General features: G+C 49.9%; 2 protein-coding genes across 2 annotated transcripts; both read left to right on the top strand.

Annotated features, from left to right (window-relative positions):
* The first annotated feature begins 1,514 nt into the window (after positions 1–1,514).
* Positions 1,515–5,695, top strand: DRAXIN (dorsal inhibitory axon guidance protein). The gene is made up of 5 exons (XM_055002086.1): positions 1,515–1,941; positions 2,647–2,943; positions 3,814–3,897; positions 5,097–5,186; positions 5,583–5,695. The coding sequence occupies exons 1-5, from the start codon at positions 1,515–1,517 to the stop codon at positions 5,693–5,695; spliced, it is 1,011 nt and encodes a 336-aa protein (XP_054858061.1).
* Positions 5,696–9,520: 3,825 nt separating this feature from the next.
* Positions 9,521–21,430, top strand: AGTRAP (angiotensin II receptor associated protein). The gene is made up of 5 exons (XM_055001996.1): positions 9,521–9,649; positions 17,049–17,083; positions 17,609–17,720; positions 19,334–19,532; positions 20,586–21,430. The coding sequence occupies exons 1-5, from the start codon at positions 9,623–9,625 to the stop codon at positions 20,696–20,698; spliced, it is 486 nt and encodes a 161-aa protein (XP_054857971.1). The 5' UTR covers positions 9,521–9,622; the 3' UTR covers positions 20,699–21,430.
* The last annotated feature ends 225 nt before the right edge of the window (positions 21,431–21,655 follow it).

The following is a 21,655-nucleotide window of genomic DNA, read 5'->3' as shown; positions in this document are numbered from 1 at the left end:
AGGGGGGAGGAGAAGTTTATTAGAAGCCTTCTTCCAGATGTCCTGGCTTTATATGGAGAGAGGAATGTCTTTGTATGGAGAATCAGGCAGGCAGGTCAGTCTCCAAGTGGGACATTTACAAGCCCTGGAGCAAGCTGAACCAAGTAGAATCATAGAATCATAGGGTTGGAAGGCACCGCCAAGGTCATCTAGTCCAACCTCCTGCACAGTGCAGGAAATTCACAACTACCTCCCCTTCTGGGCATGGATCAGTGACCCCCACTCCATGCCCAGAAGATGGAAAAACACTGTCAGGATCTCTAGCCGAACTGGCCTGGGGAAATTGTGTGATTGTGAAAAGCTCCCCTGATTGCCTAAGAGCGTGGAGGAGCAATTCCCAGTGACCAGGCAGGAAAACATCTTGTAAATTGGAAATATGTTTGGTTCTCCCCCCACCCCTCTTTCAGGCTGCCAAATGAGCCACAAATAAATAACAAAAGTATATGGGAGCAGGTGGGCTAGAAAACGTTGTCACAGGCTAGTTGGGTGGACTTGTCAGTAAGGCTTTTCCACCCCCAAAACCACTTCTCCAAAAATCCAGGCCTCGTATCATGAACCAGCTTAGCTAAGGAACATTTACTTGTCCTTGAAGTAAATGGAGTCCTTCTGGTAGAAGGACTTCCAGAACTGTTGGGCTCAGCCTATGCCTTGGGGAGGATGATACCCATGCAGGGTCCCCCAAGGAGCCCCTTTCACTGAGCCCCCCCTTCCTCCTCCTGCCTCGGGAGGACTTCAGTGAAGGCCAACCCGCTGCAAGGTGGAGACAGGAGACAGGGTCCGGAATGCCAAGTAGACCTGGCACCGGGGACTCCCGCCGCAGCTGCCGTGTGGCTCCACACTGGCGGGAGGGGGAGGGAGGTCCTCAGCTGGAGCGGGTCAAGGGTCAGAGAGATGTTGCTGGCTGATTAATGGCCGTCATTTGCACATGAAACCACCGCAGCCTCCTCTCCTGCTTTGCACATGACTCCCGGATGCTGGAACTAAAGACCAGACCAGGTGGGAAGGGAGGGGGGCTCTCCGTGCTCTTAGGACCTGTCAGGACTGGCTTCTTGGACCCACCAGAAATTTAGCATGTTCTGCACATGGCCAGTGTCTTCCTTGATGTGGTTTTCCTTCTTCAGGGGTTTGTCGCAAGAAAGATAAGAGCATCTGTGGCAACTAGCAGGGAATCTGGATAGATATTTCTTTATCTTATGGTCCTAGGGTATTATTTGCTGTAGTTGTATAGATAGTTTGTAGTCCTTGGAGTTTATGGTATCAATATCAGTTGTATATTTTATTTGTTAATTGTAAATTGTCTACAGCTAACAGCTAATTGCAAATAAACTTACTGCTACTACTTCTTTGGGGGTTTGTCATGCTCAAATTCCTATTAATAATAATATCACCACCAATAATAAAATGCCACCGGTATCCTAGGGGCTCAGGGCTGACTTGGGTGGTTTTCTTACAGGTGAGGCCCAGCTTTCAGGAAGATGGCCTCTCCCCCTGCCTCTTTCTCCCCCGTCTTGGTCTTCTGCCTGCTGACGCTCAGCCCCACGGACTCCGTAGAACCGGCCTCCAGCCTCCCAGAGGTCACCAACAGCTTCCAGACCCAGGATCTGCGGGTCCCCCAGCCACGAGCAGTGACACAGCACCGCAGACACAGCCTTCAAAAGCAGGAGTGGGCCCACCACGGAGCGCTGGCCCGGGCCCGAGGTTCCGGGGAGGGCAGCCTGCGGCTCCTGGGCAGATCTGCGTTGGGGGAACAGCCTGCCAGCCTCCGGCAAAAGGACATTTTCTTGGGTTTTGCATTTCCGTATCCTGAGCAGGAGAACCACGCCCTGGGATCCGAAAGAGGGAAGAAGCAGAACCGCGAGCTCCGACGGCACAGCCGCAGGGACAGGCTGAAACAGCACCGCGGTACCGGGAACTGGTGCGGGGTGGGGAAGGGCAGGGCACTGCTGGCCTACAGCTTGCTTGGCTGCTTGCAGAGGGGTTGCAAAGTCACCTGAGGCTCAGCTCCAGAGACAACTAGAACGCAGGGGCATCTAGGGGGACCTGACAGGCAATAGATTCCAGACAGGCAAAACATAGCACTGCTTCACCCAGCACGTAGTTAACTTGTGGGACTCACTGCCACAAGATACACTGAGGAACACTCACTTAGATGGCTTTAAAATAGGGTTGCCGAATTCCAGGTGGTGGCTGGAAGTCTCCTAGTATTACAATTGATCTCCAGGCCACAGAGATCAGTTCCCCTGGAGACAATGGATTCACTGGCGGGTGGACTCTATGGCCACCCTTCTTCAAACCCTCCCCTCTTCAGGCTCCACCTACCCCCTACACCCCAAATCTCCAGGAATTTCCCAACCTGGAGCTGGCAACCCTATTTTAAAAGAGGATTAGATAAACTGGAGGAGGAGAAGTTCCAACAGGTATCGTTAGCTAATGGAACCTCCATGTTTGGAGGCAGTGTATCTCTGAATAACAACTACAGGGGGGAGGCTTTGTGCCTTGCTTGTGGGTCTTCTGGGTGCATCTGCTCGGCCACTACACGAAACAGGGTGCAGGGCTAGAGGGGCCACAGGTCTGGTGAAGCTACATGCATGTTTTTATGTCTTCCAGGCAAAGGTCTTGATCAGGGGCCAAGCGCGCTGTACAAAAAGCCTGAAAACTTTGAGGAGCAATTTCAGATGCTCCAAGCAGAAGATACTCCTATGGGAATGGCTCCCACTTCTCTTCTTGGCTCCACGCCAAAGGCATCCACCGAGGAGCCACCGACTCTCCAAGCAACGTCCCCTCGGCCTCGGGCCCGTGTCAGGCAAGCGGGGGATGTGATGCCCACACTGGACATGACTCTCTTCGACTGGACGGATTACGAAGACCTCCGGCTAGATATGTGGTCCTTGTCCCGGAAGAAAGGTACCACCCACCCACCCCCGCCCCCGGTGACATGACCAGAGGCATCTGATTCCAAAACAAGGCCAGAGGGTAGAGTGCCCTCAAGTTATAGCTGACTTATGCCTCTGCAACCCGGGTCTTGGTTGGAGGTCTCCCATCCAATTCCTAGCCAAGGCTGACCCTGCTTAGCTTCTGAGATCCGACGAGGTCAGGCTCTCCTGGGCTATCCAGGTCAGGGCAGATACTCCATTAGGGATCCAGAAACCTTTCTAGGACTCCGTTTTCTTCTCTCACTGACAGCAGATGGCTGCAAGAGGAGTCGTGTGACGCAATGCTCGCCTCCGTGTAAAAAAAGAATCCCAATATGCATAGAAAACTAGCATGATGGGATGTTCTCTGGCGTGCCAATTTCCCCTTGGCAGGGATTTTTCTTGTGTCTGGAGGGTCATTCAGTATGGTAAGCCCCCACCCGCTGCACTCCGAACAGGTTTATCTGCTGTTTATGAGAACTGGGCATTGATGGGGTTACAGCCAGGCAGGATCATGCTTCAGTTCATTCCGCCTTAACCCCAGCTTGCAATAAAGAATCTATTTTGCATTGTTTCCTCTTTAAGTGTGCCCTGACCTGGATGGCCCAGGTGAGCCTGATTTCATCAGATTTCAGAAGCTAAGCAGGGTTGGCCTTGGTTATTTATTTGGATGGGAGACATCTAACAAAGACCGGTGTTGCAGAGGCAGGCAATGGCAAACCACCTCTGTTAGTCTCTTGCCATGAAAACCCCACCAAGGGTCACCAAAAGTCAGCTATGACTTGAGGGCACTCTCCACCACCAATTGTTCGTTTTATAGAGTAACTGTTTTTCTATTTGTTCCCCTTCTCCCCACCCCCAGAGAAACAGCGGAGTAAGACCAGTGGGAATGAAACCACACTGGCTGAAGGAGAGCCCTGTGACCATCACCTGGATTGCCTCCCAGGTGGGTAGCAGTTTTCACACAAGCTAGCACCGATAGGTGTGGTGCATCCGAGAGAATATGGGGAAGGTCTCTGAACGACCAATCATTTATTAGACATTTCTATGTTGCCTCTTCAGATATGCCTAATGAAAAAATACCAATTGAAATAGTAAATCAGTAAAAATGTTTTACAAATTCAGTAAATTAAGAGCGGTAAAACTATCTACATGCAAAAAGCCAGAAGCCTACACGTTACTTCTTTTACAAGTTCTGCACGGAGCCAGCCTGTGCTCTGTGCAGACACACGTCATCTCAGGAATTGGCTTCTGTTTTAAAAAGCAGCATGCAAATGGGCTCAGAAAGCTGCAGATGGGTGACAGAAAGCTGCCATTCTCCCAAGTTTTTTTCCTTGTGCAAAAACAGTGCAGAAGGGAGATATTTTCCCATTTCTGCTGCTCCACGTGGAGGTATTGTGTGCCTGTGCGGCAGCAGAAAGGGGAAAACTCTCCTTCTGTTTTTGCACAGGGGAAAAAGCTTGGGAGAGAGGCAGGCGCTTTTCCTTCTCTGGCAGCAGCTTTCTAAGCCCTTTTGCATGTTTTAAAAAAAGAATAGAGAGGCCAGTCCCCAAGATGCTGTGTGTCTGTCTGCACAGAGCATGAGTTGTCACTGTGCAGAACTTGTAAAAGGAGTGACATGTAGAGAGACTCTCAGAGCATAACTTCAGTTAAAAGCTTGGATGAACAGAAAGTCCTTGACCTGCCCCCGAAAGACTTCAAAGCAGGCATCAGGCAAGACTCGTAGGAGAGGGTTTTCTAAAAGGGGGCACCACTGAGGAAGCCTTGCTTCTAGTCTCTGCCGACCGTTCCTCTGTGGGAGAGGCATAGAGGGCAGGATTTGTGAGGATGATATTAATGTGCAGGCTGGACAGATCTGCCTCTCTGAGCTAGGGTGAAAGATTGCATTGCCACTGGAGAGACAGTGTGGTGTAGTGGTTAGAGTATCAGGCTAGAATCTGAGGTTCAGGTCCCCACTCTGCCATGTAAGCTCAGTTGGGTGACCTTGGGCCAATCACACACTCTCAGCCTACCCTACCTTGAAGGGTTGTTGTGGGGGGAGAATGATGTAACAGCTTTGGGCCCCATTGGGTGGGAAAGATGGGGTATACATGGAGTAAATAAATAATAAAGCTGGGCACTGACAGATCCTTCTTGATATCGCAGGCTGCTGTTGCGATTTGCGGGAGCACTTCTGCAAACCTCACAATCGTGGCCTGAACAACAAGTGTTATGACGACTGCATGTGCGCAGAAGGTGAGAACTGATCTCTTTCCAGGCTGTCCATGCCCTGGGGGCCACAGAACTGGGGGAACAATTTCCGCGGTGGATATTGTAGTTAGAGTCCAAGCCGGGTCTGAATATTCTAGGGCAAGGCCAGAACAGCCAACAGAGGCAGGCAAACTAGGAAACTGGGCTTCCAGAGGGGCTTAACTCAGCAATGAGACACACAGAAGGAGCTCGGCAGCTCACTGGCTAGGCGATAGCCCTGTTCAGTGTACAATTGGACAGAAGGTAGGGGCAAAAGACGAAATTTTAAATTTAAAAAAATGTAAGCCCAGTAAGGGGGGAAAATGCTCTCAAGGTGGAATTTATTCTGTCTGTCCCAGGATTCTTTCTCACATATCCCCCAAATTCTCTCTGCTGCTTTAGGTCTGCGCTGTTATGCCAAATTCCACCGCAACCGGAGGGTGACCCGGCGAAAAGGCCGCTGTGTAGAGCCAGAGTCTGCGGATGGAGATCAAGGATCGTTTATTAATGTCTAGAAAGATACTGGGAAGTTTTTCTAGGTTGGAGGCGTTAATTTATAATTAGCTGTGGAAATGGAAGGGGGATGGGCAACCGAATGGCTTTGGTGCCCTTGGCTGAGCCGCGACTGAGCAACTGTGAATCTCATACAGGTTTCCTGAAACTTCTGCTAGCTGACTTTCACTTCCCTCCTCTCCAAATAAAAGTTGGAGTCAGTTTTCACTCTGACTTTTATTATATGAGTATACATTACCCATTGTCTGCTGCATCTCTGTGTGAGTCTCTGCTCTGAATACATTTCCTATGCTGGGTCATTCTGTTGTATCAGGCATGATTGAATTCAACACACATACCCAGATACAGGGCAGAGTTAGCTGCTGGAGGCAGATGGGAAGGATGTGAGGCTAGATCAGTGATGCATCCAGAGAGGCAGCAGGCAATTCTCTTGTGGCAAGCCCGTACAGCCTGGCACACAATGTGGCAACTTCTGAGGCTTGTGGCCCAATCCTGTGAAATATTGCGCTGAGGCTCTAGCTCAGGTATGATTGGGCATGCTGGTCAGTACATGGGACAAAGGGATACCTAGTGTGTAGATGCCAGAACCCAATCCAGGCCAGGTACTGGCAGAGTTATGCCAGCGAACCTCTGCAAAGGACTGTATGGGCAGGACCCAGGCAGAACGTGAAGGGGCACCATGGTCACTCAGGTGATATGCCAGGAAATCTAAATTCCGTAACCTGAACGGGTTATGCAATAAGAAACAAATTTCTCTACATTTTACGTATTTTGAATGAATAATCTTTGACCCTCGAAAACTCATACCCTGGAAATCTAGTTGGTCTCTAAGGTGCTACTGGACTTGAATCTTGCATATCTTATTATGTTAGCTGGAAGGTGGGGGTGGGGAGCCACACAGAATACTTGAAGTCCTTTACAGCAACCCAGTGTTAAGTTTTTCTTTATCACATTCATGAGGACTAGCCTCTTGAGATCCTAAAGGGACTGAATTCGGTGCCTAGCGCAGGACATTTTGCTTTCGGTGTCCAGGGCTGTCACTGGCTTCCTTCCTCTCTCTCTGTCAGGGAATTATCTGTGTTAGAGTTATCTGTGTTGGAATCAGAGAGTTTTTCTGCCCATGTACAGCAGCGAAGTTGTTCAGTTCCCCCTTCTCTTTCCAATCGTTTTATCATTATTTTAGAAGATTTGGAGTGGGGGTTATTTTCCAGATTAAGAGGGAAAGAATGTTGCTGGTAACAGAAGTTAGTAAATGCTGTGATGTGGTTGCATGTTTATATTTTGATGAGCTGTAAATAAAGATATAGTTATCCTTCGCAAGGACGGTCTCCCTACTTCCTTTTGGGGGGGGGGAGCAACTGGAGGACATTTTCACTTTAAAAAATTTCAAGCCCTGTCTAAGGTGCAGTCTGCATACCCCGCTCAGCCTCCGGCCCCACCAAGAAGCCCCTTCTTGGCCTGTCTATAACCCAGCGTGACTTTTCCCCTCAGCCGCTGTTTTTAAACTCTTTGTGGATACTTGTAATTTCTTCAGCTTCTCTTTTAGCTGGAGCAAAATCATATAAAAACAGAGAAGATGCACAGACAATAGCTAAAATCAGGGCTTTTTTAAAAGCTGGAATGTGGTGGAACGGAGTTCTGGCACCTCTTGAAAATGGTCACATGGCTGGTGGCCCCGCCTCCCTCTGCACGGAGGGCAGGGCGATCTAAACTCCCCTCTGTCTGGAGATCAGGAGGCGGGGCCCCTGGCCATGTGACCATTTTCACTGAGGGCGATTTAAACTTTAAAAAACTCCCCCCCCCTGTTCCAGCTGACCCAAAGTGACGTCATTGCGTGGTCCTGGAAGTGTGTATGCACTTTGTGCGTGCACATGTGGTATCAGCGGCACCACCTCCCGCCAGAAGTTGCCCCCTGAGCTGGCAACCCACTGAGTTCTACCACATCTTTTCCCAGAAAAAAAGCCCTGGCAGAAATTATACATCACCAATTCTGTTTACAGCCTGTATCATGGAGAGCCACTTAATCCCTGGCAGCATCTGGCCCAAAGACAATATTCCAGGGCCATTTCCTCCCAGTACCAGACTTTGGAAACCAAACGGACTGAACGCAAATCTCAGGCCTTGAGGTGTCTCTGCTTCCTTGCTGGCCAAAGTGGGCCGAATACACACCTGCCCCTCAAGATGCATCTCGGGGCCAAGCTACACATGACAAATGACACTTGAATGGCAAGTGGATTGAGTGGAGGGCAAGTGAACAGGGAGAAATACACTTGCTGTTCAAGTGTCATTCGTCATGTGTAGCTTGGCCCTCAGCTTTTCCTCTGCATTGGGGTGCACAGGTGAAACAGAGGAGAAGGGCCCTGTGCACTTCTCAAGGCTACAAGCCTGTCGAACAAGCAGTCCGAGCCTCCCTTTGTGCCTGGGTGGAAAACTGAAAGGCTGTTTTACATACGTTTGAATCCGATTTCTGGACTGGGGTGGCCATTCTGTGCTAATTAGGGTTGCCAACCTCCAGGTGGAGCCTGGAGATCTGGAATTATAACTGATCTCCAGATTACTGGAATCAGTTCCCCTGGAGGCAATGGCTGCTTGGAGGGTGGAGTCTATGGAATTATCTGCTGTTTCCCTTCTCTCCTCAAACCCCGCCCTCCCAAGGCTCCACCTCCAAAATCTCCAGGAATTTCCCGATCTGAAGCTGGCAACACTAATCTTGAGCCGCAGAGTGTTGCGCAACGAAGCATCGTAGCCAATGGCAGTAGATGCAAATGCCTCCTTGGCCTTGAGGCCACCCCCACCCCCCCTTGCCTGGAGATGGGCTCTGAATTGGGGTCAGGTTTTACCCCGGCATCTGTTTGCAAGTGCGGGCTGAAATGCACGTCTCTTGCAACTGAGAGTAACCACTGAGCAAGGGCCGTGTGTGTGTGTGTGTGCGTGAGTGCGTGTGTGCGTGCGTGCGCGCGCGCGCGCGCCAAGCAGCCTGCTGGGTGACTCTCTTTTCTTAAATAACTGAGAGCTAAGCTACAAGTGACGCCTTACACAGGTTGGACACTTGTCAGCTTCCCTCAAGTTTTGATGGGAAATGTCGGCGTCCTGGTTTTACAGCTTCTCTCTCCATTACAGCTGCAAGACTAGGATGCCTACATTTCCCATGAAACTTGAGGGAAGCTGACAAGTGTCCAACCTGTGTCAGGAGTCACTTGTAGCTTGGCTCTCAGCTCCGCTCCACGGGAACTGTTTTTCCATTGAATTTTTTCAAATGCTGCTTCTATCCGAAGGCAAGGGCGCGCGGCACGTGCTCAGAGGCGCTTTGCCGTTTTCCACTGGGGAAAAGGCACTCTGCACATGAGCAGGAGAGCTTTAGTTCTGGGGGAGGGTGTGTTGCTGTTCCACTCAAGTCGTTCGGCGTACGATCGGAAGCCCTTGGATGGCAGTCCCTTTAAAAAACCGAAAGGCTGAGGAGGGGGAATAAAGGCACTCTGCACATGCTCAGAGTTTCTCCTCCTGAGTGACAGTCGGGCATTATTCAGCAGGTCAGTGACTTCCATGATTTCTTTTGCTCCTCCTGAGGATGCCACAGCGCTTTTAAGTTTCTCCTGAGCCCCTGCCGGACGAGTAAACGGCCTTCTGCTCGCGCTCAGAGGAACCTCCGGCGGCTCTTGCGGCGCTTTGGCTGCGATTCAGCCGCGCGCCTGTTGCGAGCCAGGTCGCTGCGCACTCGCTCCGCTCCCTGGGGGCTTGCCCGGGTTTTCCGGCCGTCCTTTTCGCGGGCCCCTGGGGAGGAGGAGAGGAGGAGGAGGAGGAGTCTCCTCGGGGGAAGGAGTCACGGGTCCGAGCAGGGCTGGACGGGGCTGGACGGGAAGGAGCTGCGCACAGCCGGAGCCAGTCGGCCTGACGGCGAGAGGCGGAGCAGCTTGCGTGGGCCGGGAGGCATGGAGGTGCCGGCGGTGAACCTCAAGGTGCGGGGACCGGGGGCGGGCCAGGGGCGCCCTCAGTGTGCCAGGGGCGGGGGGCACCGTGCCTGGGGGTAGGCGCAAGGCCAGCTAGGCGGGGCAGAGCAGGAACGGGGAAGGGGCTGGAAGGGAGGCGGGGGCGCTGCTGGCTGCTGGAAGCCCCGTAAGGTAGACCAAGGGCGGGATGGGTGGGGGGGCTGATAATAGAGGAATGCCCCGTGGCTGGTCCTGCCTGGCTCCGAGCTTGCAGGCACCAGAGGACCCCAGGCGTGCGCCGAGAGCAGCCCTTCCTTACCTGATTCCAAACCATGCGCGACACAAAACTTGGAACCGGCCTGTTGAAAGTGCCAGCACGAAAGGCAGTGCTGTGCAGTGGGCAGAGTGCCGGGTGGGGTCGGGGGAAACCTGGGTCAGCCATTTGGTCTGTAGCAGAGCAGCAGGGGGCGTGTCGTGGCGCCTTAGAGACCAACAAGAGCTTCAGGCTTTGGAGAGAGAGAGAGCTCCCTTCTTCAGATATAGGGGGGTCCCCGGCACCCAATATCTGACAAAAGGAGCTTCGAGTGTCCAAAACCTGAAACTCCTCCCTAAGGTGCCAGGACACACACCCTGCTGGGCTCAGCCAGGAAACTCTGTGGGGACCTCGGGCCTGCCGGGTGCTCCCTCACAGGGGTGTCGTAAGGATGAGCTGGGTGTGGGGGCCGCTTTGAGTTCCCTGGAAGGAGCGGGCGGGCATAGGGGGGAAAATGTGGTGAGTGTTCAGAAGGGGGTAAGGGAGACTAGTGGGCAAGGGGGCTGGCATGCAAGACATGGGCAAGAGAGGGGGAATGAATCTCCTTGCCGCACAATGGAGGGCCCAGTTTTTCCAAAGCTGTTTCCAGCACCTCCCCCCTCGCAATGTCCAGAGCATGGAGAGGTTTGGCCCTGGAACTCCGTCCCCAGCACCCACCTCGACAATCTGCCACGGTTCGTTTGCACATTCCTGACGCAACCAAGTAACCTCGCAACATTTCCTTTCTGCCGAAACATTTTCCGCCATACGTGGGGAAGCGTGCCAGTTTCCCAAGGTGTGTTTCTCAATAGTAGGCTTTGCTTCTACTTTCTCTTTGAACTTCTCAATCTCCAGTTCTGAGGGGGGGATTTCTAAAACCAGTTAGGGGGACAGGGGTGTTTCCTCCTCCCGCTCAACCCCCTGGGCCTAGCTGGCCCTCAGTTGTGCCCCATAAGCTTGGACCCACAAGGCAGCCAAGAGCTCCTCTCCCCAGCAACAGTCCGTCTTCCTGCTTGCATTCAGAAGAGCCCTTGCAAGCTGTTGCTGCTAACTTCTTTATTTACAGTATTTATAGTCCACCTTTCTCACTGGATTATGCAGTGTAAATGGACTCTGTACTCCAACCCTCCCCGTCTCTTCTGAAAGCCTGGTTCACACATGCAGGAAAATAATGTGGTAGAACTCAGACTGATGGCAGAGGGAGGTCAAGATGGGTAGCCGTATTAGTCTGTCTGTAGCAGTAGAAAAGAGCAAGAGTCCAGTAGCTCCTATAAGACTAACACAACTTGTGGTAGGGTAGGAGCTTTTTTGAGTCACAGTTCTGATGAAGTGAGCTGTGGCTCATGAAAGCTCCTACCCTACCACAAATTGTGTTAGTCTTATAGGCGCTACTGGACTCTTGCTCTTCTCTACTGCTGGCGGAGGATCACATTTCGCCTCCCTGCAAGTCAAAAATCAGCACAGCACGTGTGGTGGGATGGGAGGGAGGTTTACAAGCTTTCTGTAGCACAGTGGTTAAGTGGTTTGGCTGCAAATCAGCACTCTACTGGTTTGAATCCCACTAGGGCCATGAGCTCAGTAGGTGGCCTTAGGTAAGCCACTCCTCTCAGCCCCAGCTGCATTGTGGGGATAATAACAACACTAACTTGTGAGGCACTAATCTATCTAGAAGAGCAGTATATAAGCTCAGTTGTTGTTATTATTCCATTTGCACAGATCGTTTTCTGCAAAGGAGCATTCGAAGCTGAGTGTAAATGGGGGGAAGGTTATGATAAATCAGTAGGCCTTAGGAATCCACTGGAGTTTAGTTTGCAGATTAAAATTTGTTCCCTTCATCCATTAATTTTAATTTGGTGCTTCCAGCAAGCAAGGCTCATTAGGAAGGGAGTTGCCGTGTTGCTTCGTATCTCTTTTCATCACGAAACAAAGACTCGTCTCACTGTCAGCTGTTTGGGTCAAACATCAGGATGGGGGGGGGGTGCTGATTATACTGTGCCTTCCTGGAAGCATCTGGCCAACTGCTGAGATAGAAACAGATAGCTTGAATACAGTTCTTCTGTGCTGCGTAAGAGAGCTTATCAGCTGAGAGCCAAGGATTTTTCAGGGCTAGATAAAGGGGCTCCGGTTCTTTCCGTGGTCTAACTGTCGGGAAGAGGAGTTGTATCCCTGGCAGTCTTTGATACAGGGGCTAAACATGTCCTTGGGTAGGAAGCTTTTCCCACAGATCTGGACATTTAGCTCTGCTCATTGTTGCAAATGTAACCGTGTAGCCAAATTGTGCCAGGAAAGAAGGAACAAGGAAAAATCAGTGGTGACTTTTGTCTTAGTCAACAACAGAGAGGCAGGTTGGGGGGTGGGGGGGAGGATATTGTTCTCGGTTGAATTCCTGCTGCCTGGTGTTGTGGCTACCTACAGGGGGAAGCAACCCCAAGTGACTCTCTTTTTACCTGTGACCTGACAAATGACTCTGTTTCATGGATCTTCCCGTTCTTCATTTTTTGCCATTCTTGCCACAGCCCAGTTTTTACATCACCAAAATTGTTTCGAAGACTGCCTTTTAGGAAGGATACAGAATTAAATGATATAGAACTGGTCAAGCCACATTTTGTTCCTTGTCCTATCGCCAAACCTCCAGTTTTTAATTCCTCGAGCACAGGGTGTACCTGGTTTTTAGTGCTTCTCTGACGTTACAGTCTAAGAGTGAATAGCATGCAGCATCTAGAAGTTGTGCACAGGAAAGATTTCCCCACAGGGCTTCTTAAGTTTGTCTTCTTTCTCAGTCCAAGCCAAGTTTCTTCTGTGTTCAGCACTTTGTGGGTCCCAGAGAACAGAACAGAAGAAACCAAGTCAAATAGCTTTTATTGAAGCAACTTAAATTGGCAGGCTTTAAGGTTTCATAGAACTCTTCAGGCTGCAGAGCATAGTTAGCTTCGTGTTAGGAGACTTGTGTTTGCAACCAGCAGGCAGCCCGTGGTTAACCTGATAATTGCAGTGGGATGTGGCAGGCAAGCCCCTCTGGCTGCCATTGGCTTACTTGCCTTGATGTCACAGAGAGGTAGAGCAGCTATCACAGACCCTGTAAGTCGCAAGAGCAAAGAGTGCTTTTTTGCTGAAAGGAAACCCTGCACACATTACCTAGGTGGTGCAAGCTTTCCAATGATGCCTTATTGGTGCAGGTTGTTTGAACTGTTACAGAACTTCTGGGTGGACATCATGAACCATGGTCAGGTGACACTGGCTGTTTAATTGGGGCCACTGGGGGTTTTGGAGGGCTTGGTCCCTCCTTGGCCCCTTGAATCAGCAAGAGACAAAAAAGGGTGCAGTTTGCAGGCCCACCAAGCACGCTGGGGTTTTTGGAGCAGGCGGTGCAAGCTAGCAAGTCAAGTCCAGTCGCTTTGGGAGTCGTCCACTATGCCTAGATAGATCTAGCATCTGTTTCTTTCTGCTAAGAGCAGCCACATCCCAACTTAAGTCAAGGAGCATGTGCCTTGGAAGGTGATCCCTCCCTGCCCCCCCCCCCCCCCCAGCACCAATGACCCTCCCTTTCTGCCTTCTGAAGCCAGTCTTGTCCTTCTGGAATGTGGCAGTAATTCGGAAATGGCCGTCAAACGTCTGTGCGGGATTTCAGGCGAGGGAGAAATTTCAGAAGGCTTTGAGGAATTTGCAAATGCCCAGCTACCTCCCGTATCCCCAGAACCATCTTGCACCTTTTAAAATGAATAAATATTAATTAAAATCTGGGTGTGAATATTAAATGGGCACTAAAGGTGACTGTTTGTTTTGTCCTCCATCTCTTCTTCGGCACCTTCCTTTCTATTTTCCTAGAAGTCTCCTGGGAGCAATTAAGTGTGCTGCGTGTGCGATGTGCTTGCACGGGACACACAGTGTTAATTGTGTTGGGTCTTTAGAGGGTCTTGCAGCCTCGAAGGTGGCCAGTGGGAAACAAGTCTTAATTAGCTGGGTTTCCTCTAATGAATGTTACATACACAGCAGACCCCGTGAAGCCTCGCCGGCTAATATAATTAAGCCGGTCATTTTTTTAAAAAAGTTGTCAACATAGATGATAAATGTGTTAAAATAAGGAAACTTCTCCCCCCCCCCACCCTTCTTGCTTACAGTTTTATAAAGGAAATCTATCACGAAGCTGTCTCCTATGAGAGCTTTAGGAAATTGGCAATTCTCAGAGATACCCTTAGAGGCATTGGCCAGTTGTGCTGCCTGGATTTGTTTTTTTTAAACAAAGAAGACAATGTATTGTCGAAGGCTTTCACGGCCGGAGAATGATGGTTGTTGGGGGTTTTCCGGGCTGTATTGCCGTGGTCTTGGCATTGTAGTTCCTGACGTTTCGCCAGCAGCTGTGGCTGGCATCTTCAGAGGTGTAGCACCAAAAGACAGAGAGGTGTAGCACCAAAAGACAGAGATCTCTCAGTGTCACAGTGTCACACCTTGGGTCAGTCGCAGCTCTCTCAGAGCTCTCTCAGCCCCACCCACCTCACAGGGTGTTTGTTGTGAGGATAATAATAACACACTTTGTAAACTGCTTTGAGTGGGTGTTACGTTGTCCTGAAGGGTGGTATATAAATCGAATGTTGTTGTTGTTATAAAAGATCTTGTAGTTGGAAAACTCTGCAGAAAACCAAGCAAATGGGCTCGTTCTGTGTGCAGGTTCCCAGCCAAGCAGGTCAATCCAGATGTATCAATATTTCCAGATCTGGATTCTGCTGCTCACCCCCTTGTTGCGGGTCAAGAGTGACACGTTGTTCTTACACAAGCGGCCTCCTGGTTCTTCTTGACCCAGTTCTTTGTTTTTGCTTTCGGTTTCAGCAATTTTGGTTTTCAGGTTGCACCACATGAGGAAGGAGGAAGAAAAACAGGATCAGGATTTGTGTTTAGGATCGCTTGTGAAATTTCTGCACAGGAAGCACTTCTGTTCGGGGCTTGGCTTGCACTACAGTGTTGCACTTGAAGAATAGCCTGTGCCGGTCTTTGTGTGCATCCTCAAAGGGGTTCCACGAGTCAGTTCTGCAGGTGGGGCTGGGGGCAGCACATGGGAAAGGCAACAGGATGGTCTCGGGCTACAGGTCTTAGGAGAGGCTTGTCCCCTTTGAAGAACTCCTGCTGCATGGAGAGGGCGATGTGAAGATTGATGGCCTGAGAGAATATATCAGCTTTCCTTGTCTTGGTGGAACTCTACCATTTTGGATTGTGGCTGGGCAGTTCCCTTTCTGAATGCTCATTTTGTAATTTTTAAAAACAAAATTCCCTGCTGGCAGAAAACTAGCTCCCCAGGGAGCAGCCTTGACTAGAATCTGTCCTTTGGTTGAGGAAGGGGATACTGAGGTCAGGCTGGTGTTTGGAGAGTCTTGGCGGTGGGTAAACTGAATGTGGAGAGAATGCATTTGCCTTTTCCATTTAGGCAAATGGGTGCTAATTCAGACAGGTGCCCACCCTGGAAGCTGCTACCAGAAGAACCAATTGTCGCGAGAAGAGGTTGAGGGATCCAGGGGGGGTGGGCACCTTTCACTGGCATCCACAATCAAAACTTTGTCTAAATGTACATGCGCGTATGTGTGCGCTTGCATTTGTTCATGTGGCTGTTCACATTTTAAAAAATCCGCGTTAATCATGCATGTTTCATTTGATTAAATTTCCTGCATTTGCACATAGACCCTCGATTTTGAAAGGAAGCCCCTGTTCTTTTTACATGAGGCCTGCAGCAGGCCTCTTCTTGGCGGATGCCATCTCTGGACTTGCAAATATTTACATTTTTCACTATCAGTCTGATTTGAAAAGCTGTGGTCAAGAGGCCTTGAGTCTGTTTGATTAATGGTCTAAACAAGAAACAGGAGTCTTGGGACCTCTGAAAGACTAGCAAGATTTTACTCCAGCAGAATATTTTTCGGACTGGAGCCTGCTTCTTTGGAAGAAGAGATAGCCAGTCCTCTAAAGTGCCAAGAGGCTCTGGTTCTGTTATTGCTGCAACAGCCTTCAAACAGCTGCTCCTCTAGAATTACCATCTAAACAATCTAGTTTCAGGTGGGCAGCTGTGTTGGTCTGTATAGAAGAGCAAGATTTGGGTCTAGTGGCTCCTTAGAGACCAACTAGATTTCCAGGGTCATAGATCCAGAGGAGTTAGACGTGTTAGTTTGTAGTTGCAAAATAGTAGAGAGTCCAGTAGCACCTTTAAGACTAACCAACTTTATTGTAGCAGAAGCTTTTGAGAACCACAGCTCTCTTCATCAGATACATGGAGGGTATGAAGAAACTGGCCAGAGATATATAGGTGGGGAGGGGAGGGGGGAGTAGATCAGTTGCAAAAGTCGTGAAAGAGGTGGAGTGCGCAATCCAGGCTGGGTGTGACCCCCTCCCCTCCATAGCTGAATCTGAATGGAATGCCTGAAAGGCAGTTACTTCTGATAATGAGATAACCATCCAGGATCTCTATTCAATCCAAGTCCGACTGAGTCAAATTTACATAGGCATTCCAATTCAGCAGCTTCCCCTTGGATTCTGTTTTTGAAATGTTTCTGTTGAACTATGGTGACCTTTAAGTCCTTGATGGAGTGTCCTGGTAGATTGAAGTGTTCTCCTACTGGTTTCTGGATGTCAGTATTGTGTCCATTTATTCTTTTGCGCAGAGGTTGGCTGGTTTGTCCTATGTGCAGAGCAGAGGTGCATTGTTGGCACATGAGGGCATATATCACATTGGAGGATGAGCAACTGTAAAAGCCAGAGATTTCCAAGGTGTGAGCTTTTGAGACTTAGAGCTCCCTTCATCAGATACCTATATTGTCTAAACGAAAGAGTTATACTGCTTGTTCCAAGGAGCTCAGAGTGGCCTAGACAGTTGTTTCCTACCTCCCGTTCACCATCACAACAACCCTGCAAGGTAGGCTAGAAAGAGCCTGTGATTTGCTCAGGTTGGCTGCGTGGCTGGGTGGGAGTTTCAGTTTGGGTCACCCTGATCTGGAGCTCCAGCAGCCACACCGTCCTGCCTCTCGGTTCCCTTTCGCTTTCCTGGTGTCTCCTGCTGTGGTCAGAATTCTACCTTGCAAGTTCCTCGGGGCAGGCACTTCTTTATTTTTGCCTTGGCTGCTCTACAAAACACCGTATGCCTTGACCTCTTTCTGTTTGCAGGCCATCGTCCTGGCACATTGGCTGCTTACGACGTGGTGAGTAACTTTGGCGCCGCTCCAGGAAGGTCTTGGGGCCAGAAGTTGGGCAGAGATGCCGTGAGTTCGTGTCTGTGCTGGCGCAGGGCAGTCTCCTTAAATTGCCATACAAATGAGGGCGTGCAACAACTCTAGCTTACCAATGCCGAGTCAGAGAGGGGGAAGAAAGGCCCACATTAGGAATAGTTTAGCTGCCACGCTTCGTTTGGGGGGCGGGAGGGGGGACTCATCTCTATTTGTGCCACAAGTAATGAGAAGGGGTTCTGTGGGGCAGGAGGCTCAGCATTCTGGCCAAGAGAAATGGGCCAAGTTCTTCTTCCTGCTGGCTTGCAGATGAAGCCTATCGGTAAAGATACTCCCTAGATGATCCCCCCTTTTCTCTTAGACTCCCGTAAGGAAGGGTGGGTGGGTGGAGAACAGGGGCTGGTGCGTTCAATTGGGTCTGTCCAGATCAGTGTATGACTTCAGGTGTCTTCCAAATGGCAGAAGCCAACTTGTATTTTTTTCCCCCAATCTCCCATTCAGGGGCTGCATGGTATCGTGGTTGCCACCATCCTATGCGTGGGGGAATTTCACCATTCTGGCCGTGGGGGTCTGGGCCGTGGCCCAGAGAGATTCTGTCGATGCCATCCTCATGGTTTGTTCCAGAAACATTGTTTTCTTGTTTGGCTTCGTTTCTGCTAGTCATTCCGATCTGTTCCTTTACACTGTGGCTTCAAACTCTCCCGAGATAATTCTTTTCTCCCCCCGCACCAGCCCCCAACTTCTGTGGCTTCCTTGTTCTTACTCTCCCTCCGCTGTGAAAGTATCCTTGTCTGTCCACAGCACTCCACCCTCCCTACAGCAGAAGACGAGCAGCCTTTTGTCCTTGGGACGTGCCAGAGTTTCTCCACCCCAAGCAAATCCTCTTTCACAGAAGCTGCGCTGTTTGTGAATATTCTGTTGTAGACACTTAGTAGGGATGGTGGGGGGGAGAGAGAGACAGCCAAACGGAATGCAACACCCAGCAGGTGACGGCGTACATGTATTTTTTAAGTGTAAATTGCAGGTTAGCCCTAACCAATAGCAATATGTCAAGTAGGTACCAGCAATTCATGCATGTGTCAGGATGGGGTATTTTATTTGGGGGACGTCGTTCCTGCATGTGCGTTTCTACAAATCTAAAACACAGTTATGCTTTGTACACAAACTACCAGTTCTCCACGAAGGCATAACCGAATCCTCCTGGTTGCTCTCTCTTCCACTCCTGTTCCTTCTCCCCCTCAATTTTAGGACTGGGAACCCTTCTGGAGGCGGCCCTCTCTCTCTCTTTATTAGCCATTGTCACTACTCTGGAAGACACTTTGAGCCTCAGTGGTGCAACCGTTAGAATCCATAACGTATTACATGCAGTTGCCTCCCTTTAGGTTAGGGCTGTGAATTTTAACCCGATAGAGTAATCCATTTTTTTAAGGAATATTTTTTATTTTATTGATAAGATTAACAGCCCAATAAAAAGGGCAGAGAAAAGAGGAAGAAAAGAAAAAGAAATAAAAAAGGAGAGAGAGAAAAGGAGAAAAAGAAAAGAACAAAAATTAAAGAAAAAATACATATTTTGTTTTCCATTTTCCTCTAAAGCACCTATCATATCTTTTCAGACATTATACTTGTAGGTTTGATATCTCCAAAATTTACCATTTCAATACTGCCCCCTTCTATTTGTTTTTCCCAAATTTGTCTTCTTAGAAATCAAAGCCACAAATCATCAGTTCGTTTTTCCTTGTCTCGGGGGCAGAAAGTCAATCAGGAGTTTCCAGTTAACCATAAAAGTAGACAATGTTTTATCTCTGATCAGAGCTGTGAGTTTAGCCATCTCTGCTAACCCCCTGATAGAGTAATCCATTAAAAGACTTTTAATCAATTTGCAAGACCCCCCCCCATACAATTTTTTAAATTTTAACTATACATGGTCTGTATACTGCCACTGGCAAGTGCTATCTTAGAAGAGGCATTCCCCACTTCCGTCTTTAGAGGAGTGAAACGCCTCTGCCACTGTTAACTCTTCACAGAGATGCAACGTGTAATCAAAAAGTATATTCTTCCCCTTTCAAAGTTTCCCCCCTTTATTCTTATTCAATTTCATGCTGATTTTAATTGATCTGCCAAGATGTCTGTAAGTTGGCTGCCCTAATAACAATACAGAAAATGGCTAAGCCACAGAGTTCCGCAGGCTAACGGCTCGTGTTCTTTTGGCTTGTGTCTCCCCTCTAGTTCCTTACCGGTCTGCTCCTGACCATCCTTACGGACATCGTGCACATCAGCCTGTATTACCCAACGCAGAAAACCCTCACGGACACCATGCGCTTCAGCAGCGGCATGGCGATCTTCAGCCTCCTCCTCAAGCCGCTGTCCTGCTTCTTCGCCTACCAGATGTACCGGGAGCGTGGGGGAGAGTACGCCTTCAATTTAGGTAGGCTGCTACTGCCCGGTACAGTCTCACCCTGGCGCCGGGCTTCCTTCAGCATTTGTGCATCTCCTAATACTGCTTTGTGCGCTCTGGTGCAATCTCACTGTCTCTTTTGCCCACCCTCCAGCCTTCCGTCGTTTGTCCGTTGCGTCTCTGTCTGTGTTCATGTTCTCTCTCTCTCTCTTTTTGGTTTCTCGTCCCTTGCAGACCTGGAGTCGTCTTCAGACAGCGGTTTTAAATGCGACGGTATTGACTCTGCTATACCATTCGTTCAGCGTTACTGAGCTCACTTCCTTCTCCTTTAGCTGCCTCCCTCCGCCGTTTTGCAGACGCTCCTGTTTCTTCGCCCCCAGCCCAACCGCCAGCTTCCTTCATAGAAGGATATTGCTATCTCACCATTGTGGCCTTTCTGGCCCTTAAGGATCACGGGGAATTGTAGTTTTAGGAGATTTTAACCCCTTCTGTAGACAGCCATAGCAGGCTCTACCAGACCACAGTTCCTTGAGTGGTAGCCAGAATATGCATATAAACCGGTTTCAACTTGCAATATAAACATCCTCTGAAATTGCAAGTGTGTGTTGGGGGGTGGTCTTGGTTGTTGGTTTGGTTTCTTTGTATGGAAGAAGGAGAAACTTCTCTCACAGAGGAGAGGGGAAGATTGAGGTTGCATAATCATATGGCGGGGCAAAGGGGAACAGGCAGTTAAGGGATTAAAATCCTTTTTTCTATAACTTGCTGTTTTTGGTCTGCCTGTGAATACTGTATCGGTGGTGGTGGTCAAGTCACAGCTGACTTATGGCGACCCCTGGCGGGGTTTTCATGGCAAGAGACTCACAGAGGTGGTTCGCCATTGCCTGCCTCTGCAACCCGGGTCTTCGTTAGAAATCTCCCATCCAGTGACTAACCAAGGCCGACCCTGCTTCACTTCTGAGATCTGATGAGATCAGGCTCACCTGGGCAATCCCTTCTTGGCTCGGGAGACAGAAGTCGGTTATCCCTTTTGCACCCAATCCTACAGCTTTACCCCTCTCTTCTCCTCTCCTTTCCTGCATGTAGGTTTTCTTGGCGTGGGGCAGGATCCCAGCTCGTACCAGTCCATTGACCATCCGGTGCCACCGCCAACCTATCCAGATGTGTCCAGCAAGATGGTTCCACCACGCCCCTACTGAGACGTTCTCCTCTGTTGGGTCCCCGTCTGGCGTTATTTCCCTTCCTGTGCCCTTTACTTGCTGCGTTTGGGACTAAACTTTCACCCTCTTCTTCCCCCCTCCCCACAGTTCTCCTCTTGAGGAAATACGACTGTCTACTGACTTCCTTACGTTTCCTTTCTCCTCCTGGTCCAGTTCGGGAGGGGGGGGCTCAGATCTTTTTTGCCTTCCTGCCACGTATCCTGAGCCACTGCCCGTCTGGAAGACTGCTGGACCCTTTCAGCTCTTCAGCTGGGTGTCCTGCATGCCGCTCCATGCGCCACCTGTGCGCCCCTGCCGTGGCGTGCTGAGGCTCGCTTCAGTTGCATTGTTGCCAACCAGCCCCCATAAGTGTGGCGATAGCCCATCTAAGGAGTGCTCTTCAGTGACTGAGAAAAGTCTGTTATTACACAATCACCTTTGTTCGATTGTGGGCTTGCAAGAGACGTGCCATTCCAATGAGAGGAGGACCCTGAGGGCCTGTCAAAGCAACATTAACTGGCTTTGAGGAGCTGAAGGGACAGCCCCCCCTGCCCCCCCCACCTAAGCCTGCGTCACTTTGGAATGATGAATTATGCATTTTCTGATGTCTGGGAAGGGTGGGGGGGGATTGATTGACCGGTTACAGATGGTTGTGCCTGATGCCACAGCCCTGCCTCCCCCCTTCCTTTATTTTGCACATGGATTTCTAAAGAGAATTAAAAGATTTTTTGAATAAAACATTTCTCTGGTGATTTCTGCACAAGAAGCAGCGAGGCCAGGCTTCCTTGGCCTGTGCAGTCACTTGGTTATTAGGTCAAGGTGGTCCCCTGTGCAAGCACCGAGTCATTACTGACCCATGGGGGGACATCGCATCACGATGTTTTCTTGGCAGACTCTTTATGGGGTGGTTTGCCATTGCCTTCCCCAGTCCTCTGCAGGAAACTGGGTACTCATTTT

Source organism: Eublepharis macularius, chromosome 17 (genome assembly GCF_028583425.1).
Source record: "Eublepharis macularius isolate TG4126 chromosome 17, MPM_Emac_v1.0, whole genome shotgun sequence".
In the NCBI taxonomy this organism is placed as follows: Eukaryota; Metazoa; Chordata; class Lepidosauria; order Squamata; family Eublepharidae; genus Eublepharis; species Eublepharis macularius.
The sequence above is the reverse complement of the archived record's forward strand: the minus strand, read 5'-3'. Positions and strand labels throughout refer to the sequence as shown.

Excerpts from the sequence above, each read along its gene's own strand:
- DRAXIN (XM_055002086.1), top strand. The coding sequence starts at position 1,515 with ATGGCCTCTCCCCCTGCCTCTTTCTCCCCCGTCTTGGTCTTCTGCCTG. Across the intron at positions 2,944-3,813 it reads GTCCTTGTCCCGGAAGAAAG|AGAAACAGCGGAGTAAGACC; the intron begins GTACCACCCACC and ends CCCCACCCCCAG. Across the intron at positions 5,187-5,582 it reads CGACTGCATGTGCGCAGAAG|GTCTGCGCTGTTATGCCAAA; the intron begins GTGAGAACTGAT and ends CTGCTGCTTTAG.
- AGTRAP (XM_055001996.1), top strand. The coding sequence starts at position 9,623 with ATGGAGGTGCCGGCGGTGAACCTCAAG. Across the intron at positions 9,650-17,048 it reads TGCCGGCGGTGAACCTCAAG|GCCATCGTCCTGGCACATTG; the intron begins GTGCGGGGACCG and ends TTCTGTTTGCAG. Across the intron at positions 19,533-20,585 it reads AGAGTACGCCTTCAATTTAG|GTTTTCTTGGCGTGGGGCAG; the intron begins GTAGGCTGCTAC and ends TCCTGCATGTAG.